Source organism: Mustelus asterias, chromosome 19 (assembly GCF_964213995.1).
Source record: "Mustelus asterias chromosome 19, sMusAst1.hap1.1, whole genome shotgun sequence".
Lineage (NCBI taxonomy): Eukaryota > Metazoa > Chordata > Chondrichthyes > Carcharhiniformes > Triakidae > Mustelus > Mustelus asterias.
In genome coordinates, this window is record NC_135819.1 from 25,587,223 (window position 1) to 25,605,997 (window position 18,775).

At 57.3% G+C, this 18,775-nt stretch overlaps 1 protein-coding gene across 1 annotated transcript in view; it reads left to right on the plus strand.

The window, feature by feature from the left end:
- appl2 (adaptor protein, phosphotyrosine interaction, PH domain and leucine zipper containing 2) overlaps positions 1–18,775 on the plus strand; it is a 230,723-nt gene that overhangs the window by 160,556 nt on the left and 51,392 nt on the right. The window contains exons 12-16 of the mRNA XM_078235147.1: positions 14,856–14,898; positions 14,996–15,052; positions 15,149–15,240; positions 17,018–17,170; positions 18,063–18,115. Of these exons, the coding sequence (XP_078091273.1) occupies positions 14,856–14,898; positions 14,996–15,052; positions 15,149–15,240; positions 17,018–17,170; positions 18,063–18,115 (398 nt within the window). The remainder of the gene's footprint in view (positions 1–14,855; positions 14,899–14,995; positions 15,053–15,148; positions 15,241–17,017; positions 17,171–18,062; positions 18,116–18,775) is intronic.

The following is an 18,775-nucleotide window of genomic DNA, read 5'->3' on the forward strand; positions in this document are numbered from 1 at the left end:
TGCCCCACCCTGCTCACTACACTGCACACCCGCGCTCACTACACTGCACACCCTGCTCACCTCACTGCCCAACCTCGCTCACTACACTGCCCAACACTGCTCACTACACTACCCCACCCTGCTCACTACACTGCCCCACCTCGCTCACTACACTGCCCCACCCCGCTCACCACACTGCCCCACCCCGCTCACTACACTGCCCAACCCTGCTCACTACACTGCCCCACCCCGCTCACTACACTGCCCAGCCCCGCTCACTACACTGCCCAACCTCGCTCACTACACTGCCCCACCCCCCTCGCTACACTGCCCAACCTCGCTCACTACACTGCCCCACCCCGCTCACTACACTGCACACCCTGCTCACTACACTGCCCCACCCCGCTCACTACACTGCCCCACCCCGCTCACTACACTGCCCCACCCCGCTCACTACACTGCCCCACCCCGCTCACTACACTGCCCAACCTCGCTCACTACACTGCCCCACCCCGCTCACTACACTGCACACCCGCGCTCACTACACTGAACACCCTGCTCACCTCACTGCCCAACCTCGCTCACTACACTGCCCAACACTGCTCACTACACTGCTCCACCCCGCTCACTACACTGGCCCACCCCGCTCACTACACTGCACTACCCTGCTCACTACACTGCCCCACCTCGCTCACTACACTGCCCCACCCGGCTCACTACACTGCCCCACCCTGCTCACTACGCTGCCCCACCCTGCTCACTACACTCCCCCACCCCGCTCACTACACTGCCCAACCTCGCTCACTACACTGCCCCACCCTACTCACTACACTGCCCCACCCTGCTCACTCCACTACCCCACCCCGCTCACTACGCTGCCCCACCCTGCTCACTACACTCCCCCACCCCGCTCACTACACTGCCCAACCTCGCTCACTACACTGCCCCACCCTGCTCACTACACTGACCCACCCCGCTCACTACACTGCCCCACCCTGCTCACTACACTGCACCACCCCGCTCACTACACTGCCCCACCCCGCTCACTACACTGCCCAACCTCGCTCACTACACTGCCCAACCTCGCTCACTACACTGCCCCACCCCGCTCACTACACTGCCCAACCTCGCTCACTACACTGCCCCACCCCGCTCACTACACTGCCCAACCTCGCTCACTACACTGCCCCACCCCGCTCACTACACTGCTCCATCCCGCTCACTACACTGCCCCACCCCGCTCACTACACTGCCCCACCGTGCTCACTACACTGCCCAACCCCGCTCACTACACTGCCCCACCCTGCTCACTACACTGCTCCATCCCGCTCACTACACTGCCCCACCCTGCTCACTACACTGCACCACCCCGCTCACTACACTGCCCCACCCTGCTCAGTACACTGCCCCAACCCTGCTCACTACACTGCCCCACCCTGCTCACTACACTGCCCCAATCCTGCTCACTACACTGCCCCACCCTGCTCACTACACTGCCCCACCCCGCTCACTACACTGCCCCACCCCGCTCACTACACTGCCCCACCCCGCTCACTACACTGCCCCACCCTGGTCACTACACTTCCCCACCTCGCTCACTACACTGCCCAACCTCGCTCACTACACTGCCCCACCCTGCTCACTACACTGCCCCACCCCGCTCACGACACTGCACCACCCCGCTCACTACACTGCCCCACCCCGCTCACTACACTGCCCAACATCGCTCACTACACTGCCCCACCCCGCTCACTACACTGCCCCACCCCGCTCACTACACTGCCCCACCCTGCTCACTACACTGCCCAACCCCGCTCACTACACTGCCCCACCCTGCTCACTACACTGCTCCATCCCGCTCACTACACTGCCCCACACTGCTCACTACACTGCCCCACCCCGCTCACTACACTGCCCAATCTCGCTCACTACACTGCCCAAACCCGCTCACTACACTGCCCCACCCTGCTCACTACACTGCTCCATCCCGCTCACTACACTGCCCCACCCCACTCACTACACTGCCCCACCCTGCTCACTGCACTGCCCAACCTCGCTCACTACACTGCCCCACCCCGCTCACTACACTGCCCCACCCTGCTCACTACACTGCCCAACCTCGCTCACTACACTGCCCCACCCCGCTCACTACACTGCCCAACCTCGCTCACTACACTGCCCCACCCCGCTCACTACACTGCCCCACCCCGCTCACTACACTGCCCAACCTCGCTCACTACACTGCCCCACCCCGCTCACTACACTGCCCAACATCGCTCACTACACTGCCCCACCCCGCTCACTACACTGCCCCACCCCGCTCACTACACTGCCCCACCCTGCTCACTACACTGCACACCCGCGCTCACTACACTGCACACCCTGCTCACCTCACTGCCCAACCTCGCTCACTACACTGCCCAACACTGCTCACTACACTACCCCACCCTGCTCACTACACTGCCCCACCTCGCTCACTACACTGCCCCACCCCGCTCACCACACTGCCCCACCCCGCTCACTACACTGCCCAACCCTGCTCACTACACTGCCCCACCCCGCTCACTACACTGCCCAGCCCCGCTCACTACACTGCCCAACCTTGCTCACTACACTGCCCCACCCCCCTCGCTACACTGCCCAACCTCGCTCACTACACTGCCCCACCCCGCTCACTACACTGCACACCCTGCTCACTACACTGCCCCACCCCGCTCACTACACTGCCCCACCCCGCTCACTACACTGCCCCACCCCGCTCACTACACTGCACACCCTGCTCACTACACTGCCCAACCTCGCTCACTACACTGCCCCACCCCGCTCGCTACACTGCCCAACCCTGCTCACTACACTGCCCCACCCCGCTCACTACACTGCCCAGCCCCGCTCACTACACTGCCCAGCCCCGCTCACTACACTGCCCCACCCCGCTCACTACACTGCCCAACCCCGCTCACTACACTGCCCCACCCCGCTCACTACACTGCCCCACCCCGCTCACTACACTGCCCCACCCCGCTCACTACACTGCCCAACCTCGCTCACTACACTGCCCCACCCCGCTCACTACACTGCACACCCGCGCTCACTACACTGCACACCCTGCTCACCTCACTGCCCAACCTCGCTCACTACACTGCCCAACACTGCTCACTACACTGCTCCACCCCGCTCACTACACTGGCCCACCCCGCTCACTACACTGCACAACCCTGCTCACTACACTGCCCCACCTCGCTCACTACACTGCCCCACCCGGCTCACTACACTGCCCCACCCTGCTCACTACGCTGCCCCACCCTGCTCACTACACTCCCCCACCCCGCTCACTACACTGCCCAACCTCGCTCACTACACTGCCCCACCCTGCTCACGACACTGCCCCACCCCGCTCACTACACTGCCCCACTCTGCTCACGACACTGCACCACCCCGCTCACTACACTGCCCAACCTCGCTCACTACACTGCCCAAACCCGCTCACTACACTGCCCCACCCCGCTCACTACACTGCCCCACCCTGTTCACTACACTGCCCCACCCCGCTCACTACACTGCCCATCCCCGCTCACTACACTGCCCCACCCTGCTCACTACACTGCCCCACCCTGCTCACTACACTGCCCCACACTGCTCACTACACTGCCCAACCCTGCTCACTACACTGCCCCACCCCGCTCACTACACTGCACCCCCTGCTCACTACACTGCCCCACCCCGCTCACTACACTGCCCCACCTCGCTCACTGCACTGCCCCACCTCGCGCACTACACTGCCCAACCCTGCTCACTACACTGCCCCACCCTGCTCACTACACTGCCCCACCCTGCTCACTACACTGCCCCACCCTGCTCACTACACTGCTCCACCCCGCTCACTACACTGACCAACCCTGCTCACTACACTGCCCCACCCCGCTCACTACACTGCACACCCCTGCTCACTACACTGCCCCACCCCGCTCACTACACTGCCCAACCCTGCTCACTACACTGCCCCACGCCGCTCACTACACTGCCCAACCCTGCTCACTACACTGCCCCACCCTGCTCACTACACTGCCCCACCCCGCTCACTACACTGCACACCCCCGCTCACTACACTGCCCCACCCCACTCACTACACTGTCCCACCCCGCTCACTACACTGCACCCCCCCGCTCACTACACTGCCCCACCCCGCTCACTACACTGCCCCACCCTGCTCACTACACTGCCCCAACCCTGCTCACTACACTGCCCCACCCTGATCACTACACTGCCCCAACCCTGCTCACTACACTGCCCCACCCTGCTCACTACACTGCCCCACCCCACTCACTACACTGCCCCACCCCGCTCACTACACTCCCCCACCCCGCTCACTACACTTCCCCACCCCGCTCACTACCCTGCCCAACCCTGCTCACTACACTGCACCACCCTGCTCACTACACTTCCCCACCCCGCTCACTACACTGCCCCACCCTGCTCACTACACTGCCCCACCCCACTCACTGCACTGCCCCACCCCGCTCACTACACTGCCCCACCCTGCTCACTACACTTCCCCACCCCGCTCACTACACTGCCCCACCCTGCTCACTACACTGCCCCACCCTGCTCACTACACTGCCCCACCCCGCTCACTACACTGCCCCACCCCGCTCACTACACTGCCCCACCCCGCTCACTACACTGCCCCACCCTGCTCACTACACTGCCCCACCCCGCTCACTACACTGCCCCACCCCGCTCACTACACTGCCCCACCCTGCTCACTACACTGCCCCACCCCACTCACTACACTGCCCCACCCCGCTCACTACACTGCCCCACTCTGCTCACTACACTGCCCCACCCTGCTCACTACACTGCTCCACCCCGCTCACTACACTGCCCAACCCTGCTCACTACACTGCCCCACCCCGCTCACTACACTGCCCACCCCGCTCACTACACTGCACACCCCGCTCACTACACTGCCCAACCTCGCTCACTACACTGCCCCACCCCGCTCACTACACTGCCCCACCCTGCTCACTACACTGCCCCACCCTGCTCACTACACTGCCCCACCCCGCTCACTACACTGCCCAGCCCCGCTCACTACACTGCCCAGCCCCGCTCACTACACTGCCCCACCCCGCTCACTACACTGCCCCACCCCGCTCACTACACTGCCCAACCTCGCTCACTACACTGCCCCACCCCGCTCACTACACTGCACACCCGCGCTCACTACACTGCACACCCTGCTCGCCTCACTGCCCAACCTCGCTCACTACACTGCCCAACACTGCTCACTACACTGCCCCACCCCGCTCACTACACTGCCCCACCCCGCTCACTACACTGCCCAACCCTGCTCACTACACTGCCCCACCTCGCTCACTACACTGCCCAACCCTGCTCACTACACTGCCCCACCCGGCTCATTACACTGCCCCACCCCGCTCACTACACTGCCCAACCCTGCTCACTACACTGCCCCACCCCGCTCACTACATTGCCCAACCCTGCTCACTACACTGCCCCACCCCGCTCACTACACTGCCCAACCCTGCTCACTACACTGCCCCACCCCGCTCACTACACTGCCCAACCCTGCTCACTACACTGCCTAACCCCGCTCACTACACTGCCCAACCTCGCTCACTACACTGCCCCACCCCGCTCACTACACTGCCCAACCTCGCTCACTACACTGCCCCACCCCGCTCACTACACTGCCCCACCCAGCTCACTACACTGCCCAACCTCGTTCACTACACTGCCCCACCCTGCTCACTACACTGCCCCACCCCGCTCACTACACTGCCCCACCCCGCTCACTACACTGCCCCACCCTGCTCACTACACTGCCCCACCCCGCTCACTACACTGCCCAACCTCGCTCACTACACTGCCCCACCCTGCTCACTACACTGCCCCACCCTGCTCACTACACTGCCCCACCCCGCTCACTACGCTGCCCCGCCCTGCTCACTACACTCCCCCACCCCGCTCACTACACTGCCCAACCTCGCTCACTACACTGCCCCACCCTGCTCACGACACTGCCCCACCCCGCTCACTACACTGCCCCACTCTGCTCACGACACTGCCCCACCCCGCTCACTACACTGCCCCACCCCGCTCACTACACTGCCCCACCCCGCTCACTACACTGCCCAACCTCGCTCACTACACTGCCCCACCCCGCTCACTACACTGCTCCATCCCGCTCACTACACTGCCCCACCCCGCTCACTACACTGCCCCACCGTGCTCACTACACTGCCCAACCCCGCTCACTACACTGCCCCACCCTGCTCACTACGCTGCTCCATCCCGCTCACTACACTGCCCCACCCTGCTCACTACACTGCCCCAACCCCGCTCACTACACTGCCCAGCCCCGCTCACTACACTGCCCCACCCCGCTCACTACACTGCCCCACCCCGCTCACTACACTGCCCAACCTCGCTCACTACACTGCCCCACCCCGCTCACTACACTGCACACCCGCGCTCACTACACTGCACACCCTGCTCGCCTCACTGCCCAACCTCGCTCACTACACTGCCCAACACTGCTCACTACACTGCCCCACCCCGCTCACTACACTGCCCCACCCCGCTCACTACACTGGCCCACCCCGCTCACTACACTGCCCAACCCTGCTCACTACACTGCCCCACCTCGCTCACTACACTGCCCAACCCTGCTCACTACACTGCCCCACCCGGCTCATTACACTGCCCCACCCCGCTCACTACACTGCCCAACCCTGCTCACTACACTGCCCCACCCCGCTCACTACATTGCCCAACCCTGCTCACTACACTGCCCCACCCCGCTCACTACACTGCCCAACCCTGCTCACTACACTGCCCCACCCCGCTCACTACACTGCCCAACCCTGCTCACTACACTGCCTAACCCCGCTCACTACACTGCCCAACCTCGCTCACTACACTGCCCCACCCCGCTCACTACACTGCCCAACCTCGCTCACTACACTGCCCCACCCCGCTCACTACACTGCCCCACCCAGCTCACTACACTGCCCAACCTCGTTCACTACACTGCCCCACCCTGCTCACTACACTGCCCCACCCCGCTCACTACACTGCCCCACCCCGCTCACTACACTGCCCCACCCTGCTCACTACACTGCCCCACCCCGCTCACTACACTGCCCAACCTCGCTCACTACACTGCCCCACCCTGCTCACTACACTGCCCCACCCTGCTCACTACACTGCCCCACCCCGCTCACTACGCTGCCCCACCCTGCTCACTACACTGCCCCACCCCGCTCACTACACTGCCCAACCTCGCTCACTACACTGCCCCACCCTGCTCACGACACTGCCCCACCCCGCTCACTACACTGCCCCACCCCGCTCACTACACTGCCCCACCCCGCTCACTACACTGCCCCACCCCGCTCACTACACTGCCCAACCTCGCTCACTACACTGCCCCACCCCGCTCACTACACTGCTCCATCCCGCTCACTACACTGCCCAGCCCCGCTCACTACACTGCCCCACCCCGCTCACTACACTGCCCAACCCCGCTCACTACACTGCCCCACCCCGCTCACTACACTGCCCAACCTCGCTCACTACACTGCCCCACCCCGCTCACTACACTGCCCCACCCCGCTCACTACACTGCCCCACCCCGCTCACTACACTGCACACCCGCGCTCACTACACTGCACACCCTGCTCACCTCACTGCCCAACCTCGCTCACTACACTGCCCAACACTGCTCACTACACTGCTCCACCCCGCTCACTACACTGGCCCACCCCGCTCACTACACTGCACAACCCTGCTCACTACACTGCCCCACCTCGCTCACTACACTGCCCCACCCGGCTCACTACACTGCCCCACCCTGCTCACTACGCTGCCCCACCCTGCTCACTGCACTCCCCCACCCCGCTCACTACACTGTCCAACCTCGCTCACTACACTTCCCCACCCTGCTCACGACACTGCCCCACCCCGCTCACTACACTGCCCCACTCTGCTCACGACACTGCACCACCCCGCTCACTACACTGCCCAACCCTGCTCACTACACTGCCCAAACCCGCTCACTACACTGCCCCACCCCGCTCACTACACTGCCCCACCCTGTTCACTACACTGCCCCACCCCGCTCACTACACTGCCCATCCCCGCTCACTACACTGCCCCACCCTGCTCACTACACTGCCCCACCCTGCTCACTACACTGCCCAACCCTGCTCACTACACTGCCCCACCCCGCTCACTACACTGCACCCCCTGCTCACTACACTGCCCCACCCCGCTCACTACACTGCCCCACCCCACTCACTACACTGCCCCACCCCGCTCACTACACTGCCCCACCCCGCTCACTACACTGCCCCACCCCGCTCACTACACTGCCCCACCCCGCTCACTACACTGCCCCACCCTGCTCACTACACTGCCCCACCCCGCTCACTACACTGCCCCACCCCGCTCACTACACTGCCCCACCCTGCTCACTACACTGCCCCACCCCACTCACTACACTGCCCCACCCCGCTCACTACACTGCCCCACTCTGCTCACTACACTGCCCCACCCTGCTCACTACACTGCTCCACCCCGCTCACTACACTGCCCAACCCTGCTCACTACACTGCCCCACCCCGCTCACTACACTGCCCACCCCGCTCACTACACTGCACACCCCGCTCACTACACTGCCCAACCTCGCTCACTACACTGCCCCACCCCGCTCACTACACTGCCCCACCCTGCTCACTACACTGCCCCACCCTGCTCACTACACTGCCCCACCCCGCTCACTACACTGCCCAGCCCCGCTCACTACACTGCCCAGCCCCGCTCACTACACTGCCCCACCCCGCTCACTACACTGCCCCACCCCGCTCACTACACTGCCCAACCTCGCTCACTACACTGCCCCACCCCGCTCACTACACTGCACACCCGCGCTCACTACACTGCACACCCTGCTCGCCTCACTGCCCAACCTCGCTCACTACACTGCCCAACACTGCTCACTACACTGCCCCACCCCGCTCACTACACTGCCCCACCCCGCTCACTACACTGCCCAACCCTGCTCACTACACTGCCCCACCTCGCTCACTACACTGCCCAACCCTGCTCACTACACTGCCCCACCCGGCTCATTACACTGCCCCACCCCGCTCACTACACTGCCCAACCCTGCTCACTACACTGCCCCACCCCGCTCACTACATTGCCCAACCCTGCTCACTACACTGCCCCACCCCGCTCACTACACTGCCCAACCCTGCTCACTACACTGCCCCACCCCGCTCACTACACTGCCCAACCCTGCTCACTACACTGCCTAACCCCGCTCACTACACTGCCCAACCTCGCTCACTACACTGCCCCACCCCGCTCACTACACTGCCCAACCTCGCTCACTACACTGCCCCACCCCGCTCACTACACTGCCCCACCCAGCTCACTACACTGCCCAACCTCGTTCACTACACTGCCCCACCCTGCTCACTACACTGCCCCACCCCGCTCACTACACTGCCCCACCCCGCTCACTACACTGCCCCACCCTGCTCACTACACTGCCCCACCCCGCTCACTACACTGCCCAACCTCGCTCACTACACTGCCCCACCCTGCTCACTACACTGCCCCACCCTGCTCACTACACTGCCCCACCCCGCTCACTACGCTGCCCCGCCCTGCTCACTACACTCCCCCACCCCGCTCACTACACTGCCCAACCTCGCTCACTACACTGCCCCACCCTGCTCACGACACTGCCCCACCCCGCTCACTACACTGCCCCACTCTGCTCACGACACTGCCCCACCCCGCTCACTACACTGCCCCACCCCGCTCACTACACTGCCCCACCCCGCTCACTACACTGCCCAACCTCGCTCACTACACTGCCCCACCCCGCTCACTACACTGCTCCATCCCGCTCACTACACTGCCCCACCCCGCTCACTACACTGCCCCACCGTGCTCACTACACTGCCCAACCCCGCTCACTACACTGCCCCACCCTGCTCACTACGCTGCTCCATCCCGCTCACTACACTGCCCAACCCTGCTCACTACACTGCCCCAACCCCGCTCACTACACTGCCCAGCCCCGCTCACTACACTGCCCCACCCCGCTCACTACACTGCCCCACCCCGCTCACTACACTGCCCAACCTCGCTCACTACACTGCCCCACCCCGCTCACTACACTGCACACCCGCGCTCACTACACTGCACACCCTGCTCGCCTCACTGCCCAACCTCGCTCACTACACTGCCCAACACTGCTCACTACACTGCCCCACCCCGCTCACTACACTGCCCCACCCCGCTCACTACACTGGCCCACCCCGCTCACTACACTGCCCAACCCTGCTCACTACACTGCCCCACCTCGCTCACTACACTGCCCAACCCTGCTCACTACACTGCCCCACCCGGCTCATTACACTGCCCCACCCCGCTCACTACACTGCCCAACCCTGCTCACTACACTGCCCCACCCCGCTCACTACATTGCCCAACCCTGCTCACTACACTGCCCCACCCCGCTCACTACACTGCCCAACCCTGCTCACTACACTGCCCCACCCCGCTCACTACACTGCCCAACCCTGCTCACTACACTGCCTAACCCCGCTCACTACACTGCCCAACCTCGCTCACTACACTGCCCCACCCCGCTCACTACACTGCCCAACCTCGCTCACTACACTGCCCCACCCCGCTCACTACACTGCCCCACCCAGCTCACTACACTGCCCAACCTCGTTCACTACACTGCCCCACCCTGCTCACTACACTGCCCCACCCCGCTCACTACACTGCCCCACCCCGCTCACTACACTGCCCACCCTGCTCACTACACTGCCCCACCCCGCTCACTACACTGCCCAACCTCGCTCACTACACTGCCCCACCCTGCTCACTACACTGCCCCACCCTGCTCACTACACTGCCCCACCCCGCTCACTACGCTGCCCCACCCTGCTCACTACACTGCCCCACCCCGCTCACTACACTGCCCAACCTCGCTCACTACACTGCCCCACCCTGCTCACGACACTGCCCCACCCCGCTCACTACACTGCCCCACCCCGCTCACTACACTGCCCCACCCCGCTCACTACACTGCCCCACCCCGCTCACTACACTGCCCAACCTCGCTCACTACACTGCCCCACCCCGCTCACTACACTGCTCCATCCCGCTCACTACACTGCCCAGCCCCGCTCACTACACTGCCCCACCCCGCTCACTACACTGCCCAACCCCGCTCACTACACTGCCCCACCCCGCTCACTACACTGCCCAACCTCGCTCACTACACTGCCCCACCCCGCTCACTACACTGCCCCACCCCGCTCACTACACTGCCCCACCCCGCTCACTACACTGCACACCCGCGCTCACTACACTGCACACCCTGCTCACCTCACTGCCCAACCTCGCTCACTACACTGCCCAACACTGCTCACTACACTGCTCCACCCCGCTCACTACACTGGCCCACCCCGCTCACTACACTGCACAACCCTGCTCACTACACTGCCCCACCTCGCTCACTACACTGCCCCACCCGGCTCACTACACTGCCCCACCCTGCTCACTACGCTGCCCCACCCTGCTCACTACACTCCCCCACCCCGCTCACTACACTGTCCAACCTCGCTCACTACACTTCCCCACCCTGCTCACGACACTGCCCCACCCCGCTCACTACACTGCCCCACTCTGCTCACGACACTGCACCACCCCGCTCACTACACTGCCCAACCCTGCTCACTACACTGCCCAAACCCGCTCACTACACTGCCCCACCCCGCTCACTACACTGCCCCACCCTGTTCACTACACTGCCCCACCCCGCTCACTACACTGCCCATCCCCGCTCACTACACTGCCCCACCCTGCTCACTACACTGCCCCACCCTGCTCACTACACTGCCCAACCCTGCTCACTACACTGCCCCACCCCGCTCACTACACTGCACCCCCTGCTCACTACACTGCCCCACCCCGCTCACTACACTGCCCCACCTCGCTCACTGCACTGCCCCACCTCGCGCACTACACTGCCCAACCCTGCTCACTACACTGCCCCACCCTGCTCACTACACTGCCCCACCCTGCTCACTACACTGCCCCACCCTGCTCACTACACTGCTCCACCCCGCTCACTACACTGCCCAACCCTGCTCACTACACTGCCCCACCCCGCTCACTACACTGCACACCCCTGCTCACTGCACTGCCCCACCCCGCTCACTACACTGCCCCACCCTGCTCACTACACTTCCCCACCCCGCTCACTACACTGCCCCACCCTGCTCACTACACTGCCCCACCCCGCTCACTACACTGCCCCACCCCGCTCACTACACTGCCCCACCCCGCTCACTACACTGCCCCACCCTGCTCACTACACTGCCCCACCCTGCTCACTACACTGCCCCACCCCGCTCACTACACTGCCCCACCCCGCTCACTACACTGCCCCACCCCACTCACTACACTGCCCCACCCCGCTCACTACACTGCCCCACCCCGCTCACTACACTGCCCCACCCTGCTCGCTACACTGCCCCACCCTGCTCACTACACTGCCCCACCCTGCTCACTACACTGCCCCACCCTGCTCACTACACTGCCCCACCCTGCTCACTACACTGTCCCACCCCGCTCACTACACTGCCCCACCCCGCTCACTACACTGCCCCACCCCGCTCACTACACTGCCCCACCCTGCTCACTACACTGCCCAACCCTGCTCACTACACTGCCCAACCCTGCTCACTACACTGCCCCACCCTGCTCACTACACTACCCCACCCTGCTCACTACACTGCCCCACCCCGCTCACTACACTGCAGCGACAAAATGAGCTGGCACTCAGAGAGCTAGGTGATAATTAGGAGGAACCCTCTTGAGATTTTAAAAGATAGAGCATGCCAGTAATACCATGTACTCTGCCTTTTTAGATGGCAGTTAAGATTCTACCGCATTCCTATCCAAATTTTTTGAAATAGTTACTCCATGTGATCCACCTCACACAGGCATCTGATTAATTTTTACTCTTTTCTGCCTGTTACTGAATGCCTACTCAAGCAGTGTACAATAGTGTTGTATGAAGTGCGCAACATCCTCCAATTAGTCAGATTTGTCAATGAAGTTGGTATAGCTTGGCACTACAAGCAGACAAATTACATGTGATAACCAGAAAGACAGTAAGGAGTCCAACAACACCAGGTTAAAGTCCAACAGGTTTATTTGGTAGCAAACGCCACTAGTTTTCGGACGCTGCTCCTTCGTCAGGTGAGTGGGCGATCTGCTAACAAACAGCAAACAGGGCATATAAAGACACAAACTCAATTTACAGAATAATGAATAATGATTGGAATGTGAGTCTTCACAGCTAATCAAGTCTTAAAGGTACAGACAATGTGAGTGGAGAGAGCATTAGGCACATGTTAAAGAGATGTGTATTGTCTCCAGACAGGACAGCCAGTGAGATTTTGCAAGCCCAGGCAAGTTGTGGGGGTTACAGATAGTGTGACATGAACCCAAGATCCCGGTTGAGGCCGTCCTCATGTGTGCGGAACTTGGCTATCAGTCTCTGCTCAGCGACTCTGCGCTGTCGTGTGTCGTGAAGGCCGCCTTGGAGAACGCTTACCCGAATATCAGAGGCCGAATGCCCGTGACCGCTAAAGTGCTCCCCAACAGGAAGAGAACACTCTTGCCTGGTGATTGTCGAGCGGTGTTCATTCATCCGTTGTCATAGCATCTGCATGGTTTCTCCAATGTACCATGCCTCGAGACATCCTTTCCTGCAGCGTATCAGGTAGACAATGTTGGCCGAGTTGCAAGAGTATGTACCGTATACCTGGTGGATGGTGTTCTCACGTGAGATGATGGCATCCGTGTTGGTGATCCGGCACGTCTTGCAGCGGTTGCTGTGGCAGGGTTGTTGTGGTCACTGTTCTCCTGAAGGCTGGGTAGTTTGCTGCGGACAATGGTCTGTTTGAGGTTGTGCGGTTGTTTGAAGGCAAGAAGTGGGGGTGTGGGGATGGCCTTGGCGAGATGTTCGTCTTCATCAATGATATGTTGAAGGCTCCGGAGGAGATGTTGTAGCTTCTCCGCTCTGGGGAAGATCTAGCAGATCTCCCACTCACCTGATGAAGGAGCAGCGCTCCAAAAGCTAGTGGTATTTGCTACCAAATAAACCTGTTGGATTTTAACCTGGTGTTGTTAGACTCCTTACTGTGTTTACCCCAGTCCAACGCCGGAATCTCTACATCATGATAACCAGAAAGAAGCAGGAGTATAAATGATGCTTGTTAAGATCTTGATGTGTACCTTTGCACTGTTCAGTCCAGACTTAACTGTAGTACAGCTATTCATATATTAATGCAGATGACATGGAAATTGGTCTTGTGCTAAATAGCGAGCAGGAAAGCCATAGCTACAGGATGATATAGATGAGCTGATCTGGGCAGAACAATGGCAAATGGAACTTAACCCTGAAAAATGTGAGGTTATGCATTTTGGGAGGGCTAACAAAGTAAGGGGGGTGTCAATAACCAGGGACATGGATTTATGGTAAGGGGAAGGAGAATTTGAGGGGATTTGAGGAAAAACATTTTCCCGTGGAGGGTGGCGGGAATCGGGAACTCTGAAAGGGTGGTAGGTCAAATCCTCACAACATTTAAGAAGCATTTAGATGAGCACTTGAAACGCCATAGCATACAAGGCTGTGACCCAAGTGCTGAAAAATGGGATTAGAATAGTTAGATGCTTGATAGCTGACGTGGGCACAATGGGCAAAAGGGTCTTTTTCTGTGAAGTAAAACTCTGACTTTTATTTCTAGGAGCATTATCCTACAAGCAGAAGGCAAACAGGAGTATGAAGAGGTATCATATTAAAATATATTCTAGAAATTTCCTTGCTTTACATTGATTTCAGTAAGAATTGTCATAACTTTTTTGTTTCTGTTTATTAATTCATTAGTGGATTTGCACTATTAACAATATTTCCAGGCAGATCTACCTCACTGACAACCCCGAGGTAAGTGCTGTAATTATTGTATTATGTTGCTGGATTTTGCTTCATGTCAGTACTGGAAGGTTGATCCACTAACATCCTGTTGTTTTTGTGTGTTAGGCGATTGCAATCAGGCTGAATCAGACAGCAGTGGACGCAGTGACACCTATGTCCACATTTCAGAAGAAACATGAAAGTTTTCGTCCTGAGAGGTGAGGTGAAGTGCAATGAATTGGGTTTTGAGGTAACTGTGGTGATAATGCACAGCAACCTACAAATCGGTACAGACCCTGGCTCATTCCAAACTCCACATCCATATTATGGTTTAGAATTCATTATCTGGTGCAGTTCTGTGCAGCAAAGATGTTTTCTGCACAGCAAGGCTCCACAAACTAGTGAGGAGTTTTAAAAATTGCTGTTCACAACCACCTAGTTGTAAACATAGAACCTTATACTTGATCAATTGGACCAGTGGGCTGACAAATGGCAGATGGAGTTTAATTTAGATAAATGCGAGGTGATGCATTTTGGTAGATTGAACCAGGGCAGGACTTACTCAGTTAATGATAGGGTGTTGGAGAGAGTTACAGAACAAAGAGATCCAGGGTACAGGTTCATAGCTCCTTGAAAGTGGAGTCACAGGTGGACAGAGTGGTGAAGAAGGCATTCAGCATACCTGGTTTCATTGGTCAGAACATTGAATACAGGAGTTGGGACGTCTTGTTGAAGTTGTACAAGACATTGCTAAGGCCAAACTTGGAATACTGTGTACAGTTCTGATCACCCTATTATAGAAAGGATATTATTAAACTAGAAAGAGTGCAGAAGAGATTTACTAGGATGCTACCAGGACTTGATGGTTTAAGTTATAAGGAGAGACTGGACAGACTGGGACTTTTTTCTCTGGAGCATAGGAGGCTGAGGGGTGATCTTGTAGAGGCCAATAAAATAATGAGGGGCATAGATCAGCTAGAAAGTCAATATCTTTTCCCAAAGGTAGGGGAGTCTAAAACTAGGGGGCTTAGGTTTAAGGTGAGAGGGGACAGAGGCTGGTGAGTGTCTGGAACAAGTTGCCAGAGGCAGTAGTAGAGGCGGGTACAATTTTGTCTTTTAAAAAGCGTTTAGACAGTTACATGGGTAAGAGGGGTATAGAGGGATATGGACCAAATGCAGGCAATTAGGACTAGCTTAGGGGTTTAAAAAAAAAAGGGCGGCATGGACAAGTTGGGCCGAAGGGCCTGTTTCCATGCTGTAAACCTCTGTGACTCTTTACTTCAGGTGGTTCAGATGGATTGGAAAATTGTTATATCTGGTTCACTCTGTTGTCAGGTTGGAATATTGACATGAAAAATTAATTTCTCACCAAAAAGCATAAATGTATTTGAATTAAGTATATTCTTCTTCAATTCGAGTTTCTATTGGGCCAATTCCAGAATCGTGATTAAAGGTTGAATTCAGGCAATGATATTTTAGCCTTGATTTTGATGCATGTTTCCTTCAAACATAGCTCCCCACAAGGCATAGATTATATGTGTATGTATTTAAAACAGTTCTTACTGATACAATCTATTTTAGCCCATTCGAAAATCCCTTAAGTAGAACATATCACTTCTCCATCTGTTGTGGCTCTATTAAGATACTGAGACAAATTGATTTTAACTGGCACCTCGTGCTGAACCCTGCCCCTGTAGGTTAAATCCAGTTAAAAAGATACAGAGTCTGAAATAATATAAGAACACACAGTTATAGACTAATCCAATCAGTAGCATTTTATTTCAGTTGTAACTTTTGTGCTTAAAACTTCAGAGCCATGTTTTTCCAGCCAGTGCGCCTGCAGAATGGCCAGGAAGTTCTCTGCCCACTAACAGCAGTGACATGGTACCTGCTGCTCCTAGAAACCTTTGCTGAACATTCCTGAGAATGCTGATGATTATGCTAGGCACAGTGTTGTTTTCTGCTGCTTGTTCACCATTGTTTTATGCACTACAGAGCTGCGAATGAGTGTACTGAAGCTGTGAGCAGTGAAAAATGTTTGACAAACACCCCAGAATCTGCAGATCCACTGGTAATTCCTGGAACTCCAATTCAGTTTGATCTGTGTACAACAAGAGAAGACTGTGATCAGAACAAGTCTGTCAGCAGGTTTGTGCATTCAACATCAATAAATTCAAGCCAGCTTTTGAATCTCAGTAACTAGATCTGTGCACTGTGTACAAATGTGAGGTAATGCATTTTGGAAGGTCTAATACAGATAGGAAATATACAGTAAATGGCAGAACCCTTAAGAGTATTGATAGGCAGAGGGATCTGGGAGTACAGGTACACAGGTCACTGAAAGTGGCAACGCAGGTGGAGAAGGTAGTCAAGGGGGCATACGGCATGCTTGCCTTCATCGGCCAGGGCACTGAGTTTAAAAATTGGCAAGTCATGTTGCAGCTTTATAGAACCTTAGTTAGGCCGCACTTGGAATATAGTATTCAATTCTGGCTGCCACGTTACCAAAAGGATGTGGAGGCTTTGGAGAGGGTACAAAAAAGATTTACCAGGATGTGGAGGGTATGGAGGGCATTAGCTATGAGGAGAGGTTGGAGAAACTTGGTTTGTTCTCACTGGAACGACAGAGATTGAGGGGCGACCTGATAGAAGTCTACAAGATTATAAGGGGCATTGACAAAGTGGATAGTCAGAAGCTTTTTCCCAGGATGGAAGAGTCAATTACCAGAGGGGATAGGTTTAAGGTGCCAGGGGCAAGGTTTAAAGGAGATGTACGAGGCAGGTTTTTTACGCAGAGGGTGGTGGGTGCCTGGAACTCGCTGCCGGGGGAGGTGGTGGAAGCAGATACGATAATGACTTTTAAGGGGCGTCTTGACAAATACATGAATAGAATGGGAATAGAGGGATATGATTCCCGGAAGGGTAGGGGGTTTTAGTTCAGTCGGGCAGTTTGGAGGGCCGAAGGGCCTGTTCCTGTGCTGTAATTTTCTTTGTTCTTTGTTCTTGTTCTTTGTACTTTAATCAGTTCAATATCTTTCAGACGCGCAAACCCATTCGGAGAATCAGACCATGACGAAGCTGGCACTTCAGAGGGTAAGAAACCTTTTAGATGAAAGGGGAATTGTTACTTGTATCAGAAAATAATTTTGTAAAAGTTCTTTTAAAATACGTAAAGAGTAAGAGGATAATCAAGGAAAGAGTAGGACCGATTAACAATCAGAAAGGTAATTTGGTTTAATAGGTGTTTCCTGATGAATATCTTGCACTTGTTTTCATAAAAGACTCAAGGGGCTGAATGACCTAATTCTGCTCTTATATCTAAAACAGACAATGCAGTTAAGGAGGGATAAGATGGGATTACCATAATGAGAGAGGAAATGTTTAGCTTCCTTTAAAGTGGAGAACCCTCCAGATGAAATGTATCCCAGACTGCTAAAGAGAGCAAGGGAGGAAATAATGGAAGCTCTGACCATCATTTTCCAATCCTCTTGCCCCAGTGTGGTTCCAGAGAACTTCTAATGTTGTACCATTGTTAAAAAAGGATGGAAAGAATCGCTTGGGTAATTACAAGCCAGTTGGTGTTACCTCAGTGAGAGTGGTAGATTCTCATTTAGAGAGGCCAGCATGAATTTGTTAAGGAAGGTCTTAACTGACTAACTCAATAGAATAATTGTGCAGTTAACAAGAGTAACATGTTTGTAGCAAGCTTTTAACAAGGTTCTACAATGATAAACTGATCAGAAAATTGAAAAC